Source organism: Colius striatus, chromosome 26 (assembly GCF_028858725.1).
Source record: "Colius striatus isolate bColStr4 chromosome 26, bColStr4.1.hap1, whole genome shotgun sequence".
Taxonomy (NCBI): domain Eukaryota; kingdom Metazoa; phylum Chordata; class Aves; order Coliiformes; family Coliidae; genus Colius; species Colius striatus.
In genome coordinates, this window is record NC_084784.1 from 1,251,546 (window position 1) to 1,269,683 (window position 18,138).

The 18,138-nt window shown below is 49.9% G+C and overlaps 2 protein-coding genes across 2 annotated transcripts; both read left to right on the forward strand.

Moving 5' to 3' along the window:
• The first annotated feature begins 625 nt into the window (after positions 1 to 625).
• On the forward strand, positions 626 to 5,525 carry LOC104562882 (keratin, type II cytoskeletal cochleal). Its single transcript, XM_062015591.1, has 9 exons — positions 626 to 1,297; positions 2,123 to 2,343; positions 2,915 to 2,975; positions 3,456 to 3,551; positions 3,670 to 3,834; positions 3,965 to 4,090; positions 4,424 to 4,644; positions 4,765 to 4,799; positions 5,041 to 5,525. The coding sequence occupies exons 1-9, from the start codon at positions 626 to 628 to the stop codon at positions 5,523 to 5,525; spliced, it is 2,082 nt and encodes a 693-aa protein (XP_061871575.1).
• A 5,200-nt stretch (positions 5,526 to 10,725) lies between these two features.
• Positions 10,726 to 18,012, forward strand: LOC104562881 (keratin, type II cytoskeletal 6A). The gene is made up of 9 exons (XM_062015597.1): positions 10,726 to 11,310; positions 11,947 to 12,161; positions 14,019 to 14,079; positions 14,581 to 14,676; positions 14,953 to 15,117; positions 16,042 to 16,167; positions 16,665 to 16,885; positions 17,613 to 17,647; positions 17,750 to 18,012. Exons 1-9 carry the CDS (start codon positions 10,726 to 10,728, stop codon positions 18,010 to 18,012), a joined length of 1,767 nt encoding a protein of 588 aa, XP_061871581.1.
• The last annotated feature ends 126 nt before the right edge of the window (positions 18,013 to 18,138 follow it).

The following is an 18,138-nucleotide window of genomic DNA, read 5'->3' on the forward strand; positions in this document are numbered from 1 at the left end:
CTGCACAAGTCAACTCAAAACGACAGTCTCTGCCTAATTAATATGAAAGGGCAGACTGCATAAATCAGAGCCCTGAAAGAGATGTCAGACCTGGTGAACATCACACCCGTGCTCTGTCTTCAGGGTGAAATATTTCTGCTCAGATTTAGGCATTTTATTCTCACTGCCTCTCACTGAAGTTAATTCAGAGCTAAGCTCCACAACCACATCTCACGAGTAGCATGCATGCATCTGCGTGGCTATTTCTTTTCACCTTTCTTTATTTCTTTTCTTTTGCTTTGCAATTGGAAACAAAATCTCTCTGCAAGCATACAGAGGTTTTGTACTAAGGCTGAGCATTCCCTGCCAAAAAATCAGGGAGTTAGGTAACTCTTCTAGCTGAGCAGACTTGCACTAGCTCCAATAGGTGTGTTTGAGCGCAATCAGTGTTCAACAAGTTTCAGTAAGACAGCTGTCTGCCTGGCACGTCAAAACCATGAAGGCACTTAAATTGATCACTGGACTTCCATGCAACCAAGCCCAGATCCCCACAGGGATAAAAGGGGCATCCCACACTCCCTTCCACCAGAGCTCTGTGCTGGGTTTGCTGCCTCTTGCCAGTGCCAGGCTGTTATCTCCTGCTGCCATGAACCGGCAAACTTACAGCATGAGAGCAGGAGGTGGAGGTGGAGGCAGATCTTACAGCACTGCCTCAGCTATTATCCCAAGTGGCAACAGGGCTGGCTTTAGCTCAATGTCTGTGGCACGATCTGGAGGAGGTGGAGGTGGTTTTGGAAGGCTCATTGGAGGAGGTGGCGGTGGCGGTTTTGGCAGCAGGAGCCTCTACAACCTTGGTGGTAGCAAGAGGATATCCATTGGTGTTGGAAGCAGCTTCCGAGCTGCTTTTGGGAGTGGAGCTGGTGGTGGCTCTGGCCTGGGAGGTGGTGGTGGAGCTGCTGGTTATGGACTTGGTGGTGGAGCTGGTGGTGGTCTTGGACTTGGTCTCGGTGGTGGATATGGCTTTGGTGGAGGTGCTGGTGGGCTTGGCTTTGGTAGTGGACAGGGAGGTAGCGGAGGATTTGGCTTTGGTGGAGCAGGGGGGCTGGGGGGATTCAGTGGAGGACTGGGTAGTGGCAGGGGCCCAGCAGGGTTTGGTGGTGGTCCACCTGGAGTCGGTACAATCCAAGAAGTGACTGTCAACCAGAGTCTCCTGGCACCGCTGAACCTGGAGATAGATCCAAACATCCAGCAGGTTCGAAAAGATGAGAAGGAGCAAATCAAGACCCTCAACAACAAGTTTGCTTCTTTCATTGACAAGGTGAGACTTCATCAAGTGCTGTGGAATCATGACAGACAGGGAGCGAGATCATCTCGTAGCTACAGAAGTGGCTATAGATCTAAAGCAATCAATCTAAAGTCTATTGCTTACTTCCTATCTGCATGTCTTCATTTAAGTAATTATAAAAGAGCATTCATCTAAGCAGTTACAAGGCAGAAAGCTAGACTAGAAAGCAGTAATGAGAGGATTAGGTCCAGGTTTTGTGCCCAAGAATTAAGATAAAGGAGCTCAAATGGAGTAAGCCTGTTTCAGGGCCAGATGTAACTGCTTAACCCAGCTCTCTCTGTGGGGAATCACAGCAGATGCATCAGTCTTTATTGCTTTACTGCCTGCAAGTTAAAGTCTATTTTATACTGACTCAATTTAAGCTCTGCCTTGCCTTTCACAAAGGTAAATATATACTATAAATGAGCGAAAGGAAAGGCAATTAAGTACTAGTCTTTTAAACCTGCAGTACTCAGACCTTGGCTTTAATGAAGGAAGATGAATATCTCTTACAAAGAAAGAAAAAAGGATGTTAAAGAGAGCAAGTGATGAAAGAGCTGAACCTGCGTTTTCTGATGATTGCTCATTGCCTTGCTAAATTAACTTGTCTCCAAAGAGAACTGTCCACTGAAGGCAGATTTGCTTAGCTTCTGGATGGGCTAATATAGCCCTAGATGATCTGGAGCATATTCACAGTTGAATTTAATAACCTTGGCTTGGGATTTCCTTGGTTTGTTCTATGCATCGGTCTCTGATTATTGGCCATCGGCACGTTCACAGGTATCTTTTGCTAAGCTTTTTCTGCTTCCCAACGTTCAGGTTCGCTTCCTGGAGCAGCAGAACAAGGTGCTTGAGACCAAATGGACCCTCCTGCAGGACCAGGGTCAAAAGAACAACTCAGGCAAAAGCAATTTGGACCCACTGTTTGAGGCTTACATCAATAACTTGAAACGGCAGCTGGCAAACCTGCTCAACGAGAGAGGACGCATGGACGGGGAGCTGAAGAACATGCAAGACCTCGTTGAGGATTTCAAGAACAAGTGAGTGCCTGTTAGTTGCATATCCAGGCACCCTGGGGTGAAAAGGGATGCAAATGGTTCAGCTTAGCGTTAGGCAGCAGGATTAACCTCACTTAAATGTAGCTTTCTGAAAGTCAAACATCCAGCCTAAGATGATCCTCACACTTCCTACAGGAAAGGGGGTAAAAAGGTATCTGCAGTCTGTGCTCTGGCCTGAGACATAGCACCTAAATAATCCCCCTCTAATACACCACTGCCGTGAGGTATCTCTCCCTGCAGAGCCCCATCTTCCTCGACAGCCCCAGCAAAGTGGGCCATTGACATTCTTCCAATTGGAAAACTGAAAACTCAGCCAGAACACAACATCTTGTGATGACACTTGCAAAGGAAAATCATCCGAATCAGCTTTACCTTCCTTGTTCCATTTACATCATGTCAAAACGCCATTTCAGTCCTTTGAGAAATGGAACCTTTGAGCTGGGCTGTTCCCAGGGGGTTGATTTGGAAGTGCCAAGCCCAGCCCTGATAACCCTGCAGTCCCACCTGTACAGCTTTTCAGCTTGCTGAGGTATGATTCCCTTTACCCCCGCAGATATGAAGAGGAAATCAACCGACGCACAGCAGCAGAGAATGAATTTGTGGTGCTGAAGAAGGTGGGTGAGACAGGAGGTGTTATAGATGCTGGGCTAACCTCAACCATTGCACAAGCTGAGAACGTCCTGAAGGATGGGAGCTCTTATGGAGCTGCAGCCTCTTCCTTTAAAAGCTGTACTTTTGGGGGGAAGGAATGGAGGGGCTTGGAGGATGGTAGTAAATTCTTGTCCCACAGCATAAACACATATTTGCCTGGGCAAAACATATCATGTAGAAACAAAGATGGTCAGTAGTGCTGGGAACTCCAAGGACCAAGGTTGAATGGCCCACACCCTGCTTCTTCCCCACTAACAGTCACACACTGCATTTCATTTGACCAAGTGATGTCCTCTTGGCTCTCTTCTGGAGACATGTGGCAAGCACAGCCTCTCCAGTAAGGCAGCACCGCTGCAGCAGTGGAAGGGGCAGCCTCCTCTCTGGGCTTGGCCAGTTCTTGGTTAAGCTAAAGAAGAGATACAGGTGCTGTTGCTCTTTCCCAGGATGTTGATGCTGCTTACATGAATAAGGTGGAGCTGGAAGCCAAGGTGGATGCTCTGACCGATGAACTCAGTTTCCTCCGAGCCCTCTACGAAGCGGTACAGACACTCTGCCCTCCCTGATTCCTGTCCTCACCTCCTGGACAGTGACTGCCAACGTTCATGCCGTTTGAAAAGGTAAGTGCAGCCGCCTGGGCTCCCATCTGCTTCCCCGCAGGAGCTGGCTCAGCTCACCGCACAAGTGTCCGACACCGCCGTCATTCTGTCCATGGACAACAACCGGGACCTGGACCTCAGCAGCATCATAGCCGAAGTCAAAGCTCAGTACGAAGACATCGCTAACAGGAGCCGGGCTGAGGCAGAGGCCTGGTACCAAACCAAGGTGAACAGACCCATAGATGTCGTAGATGCATTTCTGGGGAAAATGATTGCTGTCCTTATATGAGGCTGTTTGAGCCACATCTTGTCCACCTGGACACCTCAGATGGTTTACTCTTCCTTCTGCACCTCAGTTTGAGGAGCTGCAGGCCACAGCTGGGAAGCACGGGGACGACCTGCGCAACACAAAGGGGGAGATCTCTGAGCTCAACCGGCTGATCCAGAGGATCCGGTCAGAGATAGAGAACACGAGGAACCAGGTAGGAATGGCAAAAGGAGCTTGTGGTGCCTCATGGTGCGGTCCCTTAGCACCACAGATCTGCTTTGCTGGTTTTGGACTTGAGCGGCCAGAGTATGATGTTCCTCACTGAACGTTGAACTCCTGAAAAGGGCACCACGCTGTCACATAAATGAAATCCCCCTTGCCAGGCTGGCATTTCAGCTCCAGCAATGATAGTTACAGGGGAATGGCCTCAGTCATAACTTTTTTGATTAACATCCCAAGCAAGGTTTTCTTGGTTTTCAAGGTTTTCTTCCTCAGGTGACTCTTACCCAAAAAGTAAAGCAGCATTTAGGAGTCCCTTCTCTTGCAGTGTGCCACCCTGCAGACAGCCATCAGAGACTCTGAGGAACGTGGGGACCTGGCCCTCAAAGATGCTAAGGCAAAGATGATTGACCTGGAAGACGCCCTGCAGAAAGCCAAAGCTGACATGGCCCGGCAGCTCCGTGAGTACCAGGAGCTGATGAACGTCAAGCTGGCCCTGGACATCGAGATCGCGACATATAGGAAGCTGCTGGAGGGAGAGGAGAGCAGGTGGGAGCAAAATCCCTGCAGGAATAGCAGGCACTATTGCTTTTGCCCCTGCCAGCAGTTGGTCCCCTTGCCTGTCCCCTTCATTTTGCTCTAACCTCCCCTTTATCTGCCCTCCAACAGGCTGAGCGGAGAGGGACTCAACCCCATCAGCTACTGTAAGTCTCACAGTGTTTGTCTCGCTTTGGGCCCACTGAGAGCAGGGGGCTGTGAGGAACCTTGGGACAGGGGAAGGTTTTGCCCAACATGAGATGTGCAGAGCCCTCCACCAGCATTGGTGGCTTGCACAGGGGACAGAAGTTGGAATCAAGTCCTGTGGGTCAAGGTCCTGAGGGTGCTTTCTGGAACTGGGTGACTGCCAAGCAGATGCCCAACCCTCTGGTTGTCTTTTTCTTGCAGCTGTCATCAGCTCCGGTTCTGGCATGGCTGGTGCAGGTGGGTTAGGAGGAGGATTTGGTGGACTGAGTCTAAGTGGAGGAGGCGGAGGAAGTGGTTTTGGTCTTGGAGGAGGCGGCGGAAGCGGTTTCGGTCTTGGAGGAGGCGGTGGAAGCGGCTTTGGTCTTGGAGGAGGCGGTGGAAGCGGCTTTGGTCTTGGAGGAGGCGGCGGTGGTGGTGGAGGCTACAGCTTTGGAAGCGGAGGAGGACTTGGACTCGGGAGTGGTGGTGGCCTCGGAGGTGGATTTGGAGGAGGAAGTGGTCTCGGTACTGCAAGTGGTCTTGGCTATGGAGGAGGTGGCAGCAGTGGTCTGAGCACCAGCGGAGGGAATTTCAGCTCTGGAAGTGCAAAAGGCACCAACCCAGGTGTGAAAATCGTCTCCAAAACCTCTTCCAGCAAAAAGAGCATAAAAAGTCAAAGCCTGAAGAATGCTACACAGCCTGAGTAAAAACACCACCAGATCCTCCCCCAAACCATTGCTCCTGCATCACTCCTGCACCCCACCATCCCTTCTACTCACCCCTGTCCTGGCTCCTTGCACCATAGTTCTTAAACATTTGGATCACGGTTCAAGAAAAGCAGCGGAGCACGTGTGAAACGGATCTCTCAGAGTACCTGAAACAGGATTAAAAGGAAAACACAGACCTAAGTGATTTCTGAATGGGGAACTGGGGGTTTTTTTGTTTGCTTTTAATGAGGCTGAGCAGCTTGTTTGTAATTGTGGCTAGCTGGCAGCCATCAGCCTAGACAGATCAAATAGCAGTGAAGGTGCAGTAACGTGGGTTTTTAGCTCAGTTCTGGGCCACAGAAGCCCAGGGATGGGCTGAGAACTTGACATTAGCTCAGTCTGCTTTGCCTTCACTGCTGGGATGAACCAAACACATTCCTTCAAGTTAAGCAGCTCATCTTTATGAGAGATGTGGGTTATTTTTCTGCTATGTAGAAATACCCCAGGAGACTGCTGAAAGACCCCAGGCAGTGGCTTGCAAGCGTAAGGCCTCTCTTAAAATATCCCTTATTATGGGAGTGCAGAGCCCATTAGGAGCCACTCCTGAGTCACTTGAGTGTGAGAGAAAAATCCCTCTGTTCCCCATTCACAGCCAAACTTTGGAAAAGACGCTTGTTCCAGATGTGCTGAGCATTGCAGCTGTGTGCAGTTAGGGCACACAAGCCTGGGCAGTGGTTCAAAGTGTAATATTAGGAAAGCAAAAGCTGAGATACCTCCATCACAGGTACCACACACAGGGGTGCAGATTCAACTTGCAACGAGCTCATCTAAAAGGAAGCCCCAAATACTCTCCCATTTCTGTCCTTCCTCTCCTTAAATGAAAATTTGCCCACAGTGACACCTTGCACATAATCCTGTGGGTGTATTCTGTCAGAAGGCCCATCAGCGACTGATCCAAAGCACATGGCAAAGGGCTGCTTTTCTAAATGGTGGGATTTTAAAATGCTAAACAATAACTGAGGCAGAGAATTCTTCAAAAGCAACCTCGGTGTTTGCAGTTAAATCAGGTTGCTACCCTGCCCCATGCTTGGTTTTGTTGGAATAGCTTAGGAAAATACCCAAATCATCCAACAGTCCAAATCTCATTGGCTTTCACCACTGTTTTGGTAGCAGCAGTCGAGGTGAAAGTCTGAGACACCGAAAATTACACTGAAAAAACTGCCTGAAATGCGACATCCACACTGCAACGGGGGGTGTTTCAGCCTCTCCACTCTCTGTGGGTTTCTCTGCCAAAAGAAACACATTTGTTAAACTGGAAAGTGCAGTCAGGATTCACCCCAGCACATGGGAAATGAGGCAATGGGCAGCAGGAGCCCAAGGCACTCTGGTGCCCAAGATATACTTTCCCCTTTCTAATGGAATCTACTCCTCTATCTTTCCACTGTGTCTCTTTATGTTTGTGAAAGTACCATTAAAAAGAAAATTGTAGCTTTTTCTACTTCAATGACAGTGATATTTTGCTGTGTTTTCCTTCCTCTCTTTTTGGAGTGTGTCCAATAAAACTGGATTGTAATTTATTTGTTCCTCCCTCTTTTTACTCTAAACCAGAACCAGCACACTGACATACTCCCACCCTTCAGCAGAGTGAGCTGGGGAGGGGGCTTTTGCTTTATGCTGGGGGGAAAGTTCCCATATTCTGATACAATTACAATGTAAAGCTTGAAATCAGTTGTCTCAAAACAAACTGAAGAATCAGAGACAGGAGGAGGAGGAAGAGGATGGGAGTTCACCCATTAAGTGAAAGAAAATGAATCCCCATTCATTTCTTAGCATCCCAGTTAAGCCAGAAGTCCTTCTTCCATGGAAGGGAGGGCTTTGACCAGCTTTTCTAGCTAAGGCAAGAACTAGCATTTATATTTTTTTGGCTTGTTAAAAAGACACAGCAAAAGCAAAGGCAAACAGGGCTCTGGGGAAGGATTTTATCAGGGTGCTCTGGATTGAGGATGGCTTTTGGTGAGCTGGAGCAGAGCGACTCACACACCAAGGTCATCATTGCAAAAGGAGGATAAAGAAGAAAAAAAAGGGGGAGAACAACCCCTCAGACAAACACTCACACCTCATTGCACTTCAAAGAGTCAGACGCTTCCCTCTTCCCTGACCTCTCAACATCCCGGCTTTACATAACTCAGGGCAGTAAGTGGGAAAGAGCAAGTGAGAACTTGCAGTCCTGCAGCTCTGTAAGAGACGCTCACAACTGCCTCAGCACAACCCCACAGAAACACAACTGCTTCAAACCTCCCTTCACACAGAAAAAGCAAAGGAGCTGCAGTAACGAAGTCAGGGGACAAAACCCCGCTCCTGGGCCCCTGCTGCTGCAGAGGATGTTTTATGCAGAAAGGGTCAAAAAGTAGTAAAGGTTAAAAATAACCTCTGAGTCACCTTGATTTCTGTACTCACCTGTGCAAACACTGACTACACCACAGCACAGCTGTGAGGCCTTAATACAGCTAATGGCAACCTAACCTTAGCTGACCTTAAAAGTTGTTAATGTCTTTTTTCCAATCTGAACTGAAAAAAAAAACCCAGATAAGAGAGTCCCAAAGTGGTGCTCACAGGCAGCTGAGCTCCTACAAACATCTCAGCTGCACCCATTCCTCCTCCCTTTGCTCTGCTCCCGTCGCTCTCCAGGCAACCCTTGTGCAGCAAATCCTGCCTCCCAAATTGACACTCCTGCAGGCAACCTGCTTGTCTGAGGGGGAAAACACAGCCCACCTGGAGCCCTGAGCAGCTTCAGAGGACAGTGCATGTGACTGACATTCTGCAAGAGATTTCCTTGTTTGGTGCCTACACCACCGTTTGCTTTGCTCTTCTAAATCCTTTGTAATATCCCACTTAATTACCATTGTCTGTAGCAACAGGCTTTCCTAGAAGAGCTGGGGAGGCAATGAGCGCCTTGATGAATCCTTTCTCTTTGTTTTAATTAAAACATTTGCTCTGGTTCCCAGGTGTGACTTTGCATAGCTCTTTGGAAGCCAAAGGCAGGCTCCCTGTCTGGCCCTTGTCCACAGGATTTGGCACACACACGGTGCCAGTTCTTATCTGCAGGCTTAGCAAAGAAAATCTCCATCCAACTGCCGTGCTTATAACAGAATTTATCTCCTTTCAGCACTAGCCCAACCCCGGTGGTGTTATGGTTGAGGTCTCCTGCTGCCGCGCATCACCTGTGCAACAGGGAGTTTGTGGCTTCTGGACGTTTGGGTGCCGTTTTCCCTGTGAAAAACCTCCGTTTCCAGCAGCCAGCAGATTCCCACGTCTCCACTCCCGAGGCGCGAGCACCCCCTTGCTACCGCCCAGCCGCCTCCCTTTCCTGTGGGAGAGTGTCTTGCAACAGCCCGTCCAACCATCCCAACCTCCAACCATCGGCTTCCCGATCACTGGCCCGCGGGCGCTGCGGCTGCTGGTGACTCACGCTATTGGCAATGGGCAGCCACAGGAGCGCTCGGAGGAGATGATGGTTGTGAGCGCTGCTTGCTTCTGATTGCAATGAGAAACACCCTCCCTCACTCCCCCCCAACCACCCTCCCCAAACCCAACAAACCAAAAAAAAACCACCCACCCTTCTGCTCAGGTTCTTTCAAGTTCCCAGACAGAGAAAACGGCGGTTGGAAACACATCAACAGAAACAAGCTCTGAGATGCAGCCTGTACCCTTAAGCTGCTCGTTTTGGATCAAACTCCCTGCACTCACTGCTCACGTAGCTGATTCCCAGAAGCTTTTTGCTTTAGCTGCTCATCTCTGTGCCCTGCACTATTATTTTATCTGATACATAACATGACCAAGGTGGGCAGCCCTTCGCTGGGGATGCAGCTGGGGGATGCAGTTGGGCAGAATCCAGTTTGCAGAAGTATTTTGGGTGGGAGGGAAGGGTTATCTTCTCTTGTAACCTAAGCTGGGCTCTTCATCAACACAAGAAAAGATGTTTCCAGCGCTCCTGCCTTCACACCATCCCAAATCACAACCCAGCCTCGCTGTGGGGATTGAAGCTCCTGGGCAAATGTTCACCCAGGATCAAAAGGCAAAGGTTATTTTAGAAACATTTTCTGACAGAATGATCTCAGCAGTGAAGAAGGGGGTGGGAGGGAGCTGGAAGAAAAGTGGGTGAATTCCCCTTCACCTTGGAGAGCCAGCAGTGACGTGGAAACTGTTGATTAAATACTGGGGGGTGGAAAAAAAGTGATAAAAATACCACTTCACAGGGAGCTTTGGAACCTTGAGCCTGACAGGGAGATTCAAAAGAGGAGCAATCACTTCAAACATCTTTTGAATAACTATTTTACAAGTCCTGTAGTATTAGTTACTGTAATTTGAAGCTATTTTGGGAGAGGCGTTCACTCGCTGTCTTTGAAAGCCACGATAACTAATTTCTCAGTTTCCTCTGCAATGAGGAAAGACAATTTTTCTTTTTTGTGAGATCCCAGAAAATACTGCCACAATATCAACTCCACACAGCTCATCTCTGCCAGCCCGTGATCGTTTAGATCCCTTTTCCAAAAGAAATCAAAAAGAGCTGCACTGCTAAAAGCAAAACCACCCTCAGCCCCAGCTTTCCCCAGCTGGCACCAGGACGTGCATGTCCAGCCCCAGAGCTGGCAGCCCTTGGGAAAGCCCCTGTTTGTGTTGCCCTGTTTGCTGTGCAACGGATTAAACTCTAAACATCACCCTGTGAAAGCTTCAGTGCCAGGAATCTTACTCCAGTGAGTGAGCCTTTGGCTCGCCCAAGGAAAACGGTCTCCAAGGGTCTTGGTAGAATCGTGTTGCATCCTGTCCCTGAGCACAGACCTCAGCAAGTCGTCCCATTCAATTCTAATTTCATGACTCAGAGGCTTTGGTTGGGGGGTGGGGTGGGGAGGGGGGAAGCTCCCTCACTCCGTTACTTTCTTGCCTGCAAACAATGCATTTTTCAGCGCCTTGCCATAGCCTAGGTGTGTTTGACAAGGCAAGTTGCTGCAAGGCACGTCAAGTTCTGAATTCCCGTGCCAAGTTTTCCAAGCAGATAAAAGAGGAGGCTCCCAAGCTCTCCCATCACAGGGGTTTCTGTCTCCTTTGCCCTCTGCTCTTTTCCTGCTGCGCAGCTTTTATTCAGCAGACTTTTTTTTCCCCCCCTCTCCTGCTCTTTGCATTTCCAATTGAACCAACCAACATGAGCCGGATCTCTTTCAGATCATCTACTGGAGGGGGCATGAGGGGCTTTAGCTCAGGCTCTGCTATTGTAGGAGGTGGCAGTGGTACTAGAAGCAGTTTTAGCTCCGTGTCTGTCTCCAGAGTTGGAGGAGGAAGAGCCGGAGGTGGAGGCGGCTTTGGAGCTGGTGGTGGCTTCGGCAGCAGAAGTCTCTATAGCCTAGGTGGAAACAAAAGAATTTCCTACAGCTCAGTCGGTGGAGGTCTACGGAGCGGAGCCGGTGCTGGATACGGCTTTGGTGGAGGAGCTGGCTTTGGTCTTGGCTATGGTGGTGGAGCAGGCGCTGGTTTTGGCTTAGGAGGAGCTGGTGGTGGTGGCGGCTATGGGCTGGGCAGTGGATTTGGGCTGGGAGGTCCTGGATTTGGTGGTCGAGGTGGCCCTGGGTTCCCAGTTTGCCCACCTGGTGGCATCCACGAAGTGACTGTCAACCAGAGCCTTCTGGCACCCCTCAAGCTGGATATTGACCCGGAAATCCAGAAGGTGCGAACACAGGAGCGGGAGCAGATCAAGACCCTCAACAACAAATTTGCCTCCTTCATCGACAAGGTGAGAGTTTGGTCTTAAACATCAAGCCATGCAGATAATCAGTTGCCTCGGGAAAAAACAACAGGAAGACATTTCCTTTGGATTTAGGGGCTTGCCTGAAGTAATCCCAGCGTGGGTTTGTCTGGAAACTATGGTCTTATGGTCCCTCTTTGCAAGGATTAAGTTTTTCAGCACCTTGATTTATTGAAAAAGTAAATCCCCCTCCTCCCTGCAAAAACATCGCAGGGGCAGGATGGATCTTCTCCTGGTTGTAAAATGGCAAAGCTCTACATAAATCAAGAGGGAAACACCAGTTTAAACCAGTAAGGTGGGCTGAGCATCCAGCCAGGGCAGAAACACCCGAAGTTGCAAATACAGGTGTTTGGCCTGCTTAATAACCCTTGAAAAAGCTCGTTAAAAATCTTTGTTGTTTTTGATACTTTCAAGAATCCACCATTCTAAGTCAGGACAATCCTAAGTCAGGACAATCCTAAGTCAGGACAATCCTAATAAACTCCCCCCAACTGTCCCAGCATCTCCTGACTTGTTTTTTTTTTTTTTCTGAGTGGAATGATCCCTTCTTTTCCTGGCAATGGGCCTGTTTTCAAGTGTTGTTTGCATGGACTTCAGCATGTGCCTGTTTTTGTTTCTCCCCAGGTGCGCTTTTTGGAGCAGCAGAACAAAGTTCTGGAGACCAAGTGGAGCCTCCTCCAAGAGCAAGGTCACACAGTCACCAGGAAGTCCCTTGAACCCCTTTTTGAAGCCTACATCAACAACCTCAGACGGCAGCTAGACAGTCTGGTGGGAGAGAGGGGGCGGTTGGACTCTGAACTGAGGAACATGCAGGACATGGTGGAAGACTTTAAGAACAAGTAAGAAATCATCTCTGTAGCATAAAGCATTAACAGATGGGAAAATCAGAGCAGGTGGTTCATGCTCCTTGGAGCACGCTTTGTGTTTGCACTGGGTTCACCTTCCAGTTTGCAACTCAGTTCACCTTCCAGTTGCAAAACGAACATATAAAAGCAAAACTTGGTCTCAGAATTAGCTCTAGTTCTGTCAGGATCTTGTGTGCAGGATCAGTGTTTAGCACAGAATTTATGTGCCCAGGGGAAGCTGCTGCATGTAACATTGATCACGGGCTGATCCCTCGAGTCTCCCCAAATAATACACCTGGAGACAGAAAACCATGTAGCTCATATAATGGACCTGTAAAAAGGGAATGGAACGTAGCTATAAACTGACAGCTCCAAAATCCCTCAGTTCCCTGTTTGCAAAGGAAACCCCAGCCTGTGTGGAGGGCTCCAGGAGACCTGCATGTGCTCGGCCTCGCTCGGCTCCCATCACATTAAAGGTGCTCAGCTCTTTTCTCTGACCATTGTAAAACAAACCTGTTTTCCTGGCAGAGGGGGGAGTTAATCCCATCACAGATTCACAGAATCTTAAGGGTTGGAAGGGACCTGGAAAGCTCATCCAGCGCAACCCCCCTTCCAGAGCAGGACCACCTAGGGCAGGTCACACAGGAACTCGTCCAGCTGGGTTTGGGATGTCTCCAGAGAAGGTGTGCAGTGGAGGTGGGATGAATCATTTTAAGGACATGCCAGTTTGCCTCTGCTGACTATAAGGGACCTTTAGGTGGTTTTTTTTGGGGCGAGGCAGTTGACATTCAGTGGGAGAGAAGAATCTCTTCCTTATTCAACCAAACCTGACCAAGTGCAAATTTGAGGAAAACACCCTTGAGACCTGAAATATTTTTGTGTTAGATCGTTAAGCATGTGAAGAGACAGACTTTTTCGGGGGGAGGGCAGGGGGAATGGGGAAATGGCATTTAGAGCTGGGATGGCACAGGGCTGATACAGCTGCTGGGATGTTGTATTTGGGTGCATTTCAGGTTGTGATAGGCATTACAGGCTTTTAGAAATGCTGACGAGGCCAAGAATGATAAGTGATACTTGTCTGGGAAGGAGAACTCATTTTATTTCAAGTCTAGAGTTGGTTCCGAGTCCGCTGGCTGATTTCCACTTCTCCCCATGCCTGCTCAGAGATCCATCTGCAGGGATAACTCTGCCAATATTAGTTAGAGGACTGGAATGAACCTGCCTTTAAAATCCAGGTCTTTGCCTCAAGAGCCTACATGTTTTGTCTACTTTCTAGCGAAGCCCTGCCCTGATTATCTGATGAGAGGATGTTGCTCAGAGCCATAAAAAGTTCCACAGAAACAGTCTGAGGCATAATGATCTGCTCTTGCACAACCATGGCTACGGAATCACAGACTTTTGCTTTAATTAAACGCTGCAGCGGGTTATTCAGAGCCATTAGCATTATTATAATATCAAATATCAAACTGTTACATTATTATACATCGTAGGCATCGCAATGCAGCTTTGTTGAAAGCCTTTTGCATAACTTTGCTTTGGGCAAAGGTCACCAAGAATACCTGCTCCTGCTTCCTACCGAAACGGGCTCTGATCCTGCAAATGTTTATGCATGAGCTTGACTTTGAGGGTTTAAAATCTATTAATTTTAGCTGGGACTGCTCACACCAGAGAGTGCTGCAGCTTCAGAGTCACTAATCATTAGCTCTGCATCTGCTCTGGACCATAAACAGGTGGGAGTAAGGAACATAACTGTGAGCCACAACTAACACTGGGATTGGAGTGGTCCCATCTCTGCTTCACATGCTGGTTTTTCTCTTCCACCAAAACCCTCTTGCTCTTTTATCCAAACAGATATGAAGATGAGATCAACCGGCGCACTGGTGCAGAGAATGAGTTTGTGGTCCTCAAGAAGGTGAGTGAACTGGGAGTTATGGGTCAGACTGGGAGTTATGGGATGGACAATGGAATCGCCTTGGCACGCACAAGGCTCAAGCAAAGCTGGTGGGAGCTGAGGTCCTTCAGCCTCAGTTTTATCAGGTTACGACATTGGCATGTCTAGGAGTGAGTTTGGGCTGGGCTCTCCTGAAGCCACAAATGGGCAATAACCTTCTTGCCAATGGACCTGCCCTGTTTTCTGAAGATAGCTGCTCCAGTTGCAGTTGCAAACCATCTGGACTGTTGTGGTTCAGCTGAATTCTATCTGTAGTCACATCCCCATGAATCAGAGCTTTGTCTTCTGCCCAAGAACCCAGTTCTGGCTCACAGTAAATGTCCAATATTACCTCAAACACCGTGGGCATAGCAATGTAAAAACAAGCATAAATAAAAACAGACCTGGAAGCAAAGCGATGGTCCCACTGGTGTCCTGATGCCCCTTTGTTTCATCAGAAGTCTTTTGTTTTCTTTTCTTTAGGACGTGGATGGTGCTTATATGAACAAGGTTGAGCTGCAGGCCAAAGCAGATGGGCTGGCAGATGAAATAAACTTCCTGAGAGCTCTCTACGAAGCGGTAAGCAGGCAGCCCTCCCTGCAACAGCATCGTCCACAGCTCCCTGTCCTACAGCTCTCCACACCCTGGCCACCAGGCTCAGTGCTGTACAGCTGTAAAACAGAAGGTGGTCACTGCCTGTTTGATATTTTAATGCAGGCATAAGACAGAAAGAGTAGAGCAGCAGGAAACGCAAGGAGAGGGCTCAGTGGAGAGGGCTGCTGAGACACCTCTTCCCTGCACGGCTTCCACCCCAGATACCAGGCCACTAACTTTGGGTTTTTACATTTCCTGCAGGAATTGTCCCAGATGCAGCAGCAAGTATCTGACACCTCTGTGGTCCTGTCCATGGACAACAACCGTAACTTGGACCTGAACAGCATCATCGCAGAGGTCAAAGCGCAGTACGAGGACATCGCCAACCGGAGCCGGGCAGAGGCTGAGGCTTGGTACCAGAACAAGGTGGGTGACCCGAACCACAGGCTGTGATCATGGGGCACCACACTAGCTGATGCAAGGAAGGGCTAACAGAGGAAGGACCACAGTATTACACCAGAGATGAACTGATCGTTCTGTGCATGTTGCTATAGACTCTGGGGTACAGATCCTTGCTGTGCACTTGGCCACTACACTTGATCAGCCTTAAATTCCTTCTGGCAAAACCAAGGGACAAGGGGCATGAATGCCCTGACCCTGGGCTCACAAGGAGTCACTGGTACATCTGGCCTTAAACACAGAGCACTTCTCTTTCCCCTCTAGGTTCTTAATAGCAGGTGACAACCCACAGGTGCTCTATGCAATGCACTGTCTGCATGCTTGGCATATATTCATGGAATCATAGAATCACAGAATGGTGGGGACTGGAAGGGAACTTTAGAGATCATTCAGTCCAAGCCCCCTGCAGAAGCAGCTCCCACCTAGATCAGGTCATGCAGTAACGTGTCCAGGTGGGTTTTGAAGAGCTCCAAGGAAGGAGCCTCCACAGCCTCCCTGGGCAGCCTGGGCCAGGGCTCCCTCACTGAAACACAGAAAGAGTTTTTTCCTATGTTTAAATGGAACTTTTTGTGTTCCATTACCTCGTCCTGTTGCTAGATACAACAGAAAAAAGGAGTGTCCTAACCTCCTGACACCCACCATTTATCTACTTATAAATACTAATGAGATTCCCCCCTCAGCCTCCTCTTCTCTAGACTAAACATTGATAATACAGACTAATATATTGATACCTAAGAGCAAATGCTGTTATTCCACGGGCAGGTTTCTCAAGGGAACGTTCTCATGCCCCTTAAACTGCATCTAGATCCACATTTTGTGCCCTGAAGTCTCCTCACCCTTCCCCTCACCCTGTAGTGACTAACCAGTGCTCTCCTCCCCCCTGCACACCAGTACGAGGAGCTCCAGGTCTCTGCGGGGCGCCACGGCGACGACCTGCGGAACACCAAGATGGAAATCTCAGAGATCAACCGGGTGGTGCAGAGGCTGCGGAATGAGATCGAGAGCGTGAAGAAACAGGTAGGAGGAGGGGGATGCTCCTGCAGAGCAGCTGCTGCGTGGTGGAGGCCAGTTGGAAGGTGATGGTGGCCAGGCATAGCAGAAAACCAACTCCTGGCACCAGAGCAGGGCTGGAGGGCCAAGCTTTTCCCTCTGCATTACAATGGGCACGGCCACATCTGTCTTTGCCCACCAGAGAAGGTCCCTTAGTGCAAGGATGCACTGTTATAGCAGTTTCCTTGCTGGGGAAGCAATTTGTGAGTGACCCAGCTACCCTAGCAAAGGTGTGTCACAAAGCAGAGCGACGTAGATGTCTCTCCTTTTCTTGGGGGACAGGATTATGGTTGTGGGTCCCCAGTCACCCACCCTAATGACATCTTCCTAATGGCCCTTCAGGAGCTGTCAGTGCCAGTATTTCCTCCTTGAAGCCATCAGCCAGTATTTGCAATACCACAGCAATACTCAGGAGAGCAGTTTGGGGTAGCCCAAGTTAAAACAACTGTTTCCCTCGCTTTCAGTGTGCCAACCTCCAAGCAGCCATCGCTGAGGCAGAGGAGCGTGGCGAGATGGCCCTCAAGGATGCCAAGGGGAAGCTGGCTGAGCTGGAAGATGCCCTGCAGAAGGCCAAGGCAGACCTGGCCCGGCAGCTTAGGGAGTACCAGGAGCTGATGAATGTCAAGCTGGCCCTGGACATCGAGATTGCGACCTACAGGAAGCTGCTGGAGGGAGAAGAGAGCAGGTGAGGTCAAGCACATGGACCTTTTGTGTGCTGCTCTTCAAAGCAGAGAGAGGAGCATTTTAAATGTTGAGTTTTGTAGGAAAAGATTAGTTTCTCTACCTCTTGGCACCAGATACACTTATAAAAATGAACATTGTCAACTTTCACCTGTGACACAGACACATCCCACCAGAGCACAGTCCCCGCTGAAGTCTAATTAGACAGTCCCAGTGAATGATCACAGGATCCCAGAGTCTCAAGGGCTGGAGGGGACCTGGGAAGCTCATCCAGTGCAAACCCCTGCCAGAGCAGCAGCACCTAGAGCAGGGCACACAGGGACTCATCCAGCTGGGGTTGGGATGTCTCCAGAGCAGGAGCCTCCACAGCCCATCTGGGCAGCCCCTGCCAGGAGTTTCTCCTCCTGTGCCAGTGCAACCAGAGAAACACACAGTGATGGGGGTGGGAAGGAACATCCAGAGCTCAAGCAGGTTCCTCATGGTCAGGGGGCACAGGAATGAGGCCAAGGTGGGTTTGGGATGTCTCCAGAGCAGGAGCCTCCACAGCCCATCTGGGCAGCCCCTGCCAGTGCTCCCTCACCTCAGCAGGGAACAAATTCTGCCTTGTGTCTCTCTGGAACCTCTGATGTTGCAGCTTGTCCCCGTTGCCCCTTGTCCCATCATTGGCCATCCCTGATGTTGTATCTTCTCTGTACCTTGGAATTGTTGCTCACTATCCCGTTTCCCAACAGGCTCGCCGGAGAGGGAGTCGGAGCCGTCAGTGTCTGTAAGTACCGTCCCCACTTCCCACCCCTGCTCATCGCCCCGTGCCACAGGGGTGACGGCACAGCTTCCCTCACCCTGGGGTCTGTGCTGTGTGTCCCTGCAGCCGTGGTCAGCAGCTCCAGCGGGATGAGCTACGGTGGTGGTGGCAGCGGCCTGGGCATGGGGGGAAGCCTCGGGCTGGGAGGCGGCAGCGGCGGCAGCTACAGCATGAGCAGCGGCGGCGGCTTCGGAGGCGGGAGCGCAGGGTTCGGCTACGGCGGAGGCAGCTCCTTCAGCTCCGGCAGCAGCCGAGGTGTCAGCTCCAGCACGGGAGGCAGCGTGAGGATCGTTTCCAAGACCACCACTAGCAAAAAGACCATCAGATAAGGATGGTGGGCACAGAGCTCTCTGCGTGGAGGGCGGCGTGTCGCCTGCCTACTGAAAGCAAGTGCTGTCTTCTGAATCAACGGTGTAAATAGCTGCGCTAGAACCTCTCCTTCCTCCATCCTTCAC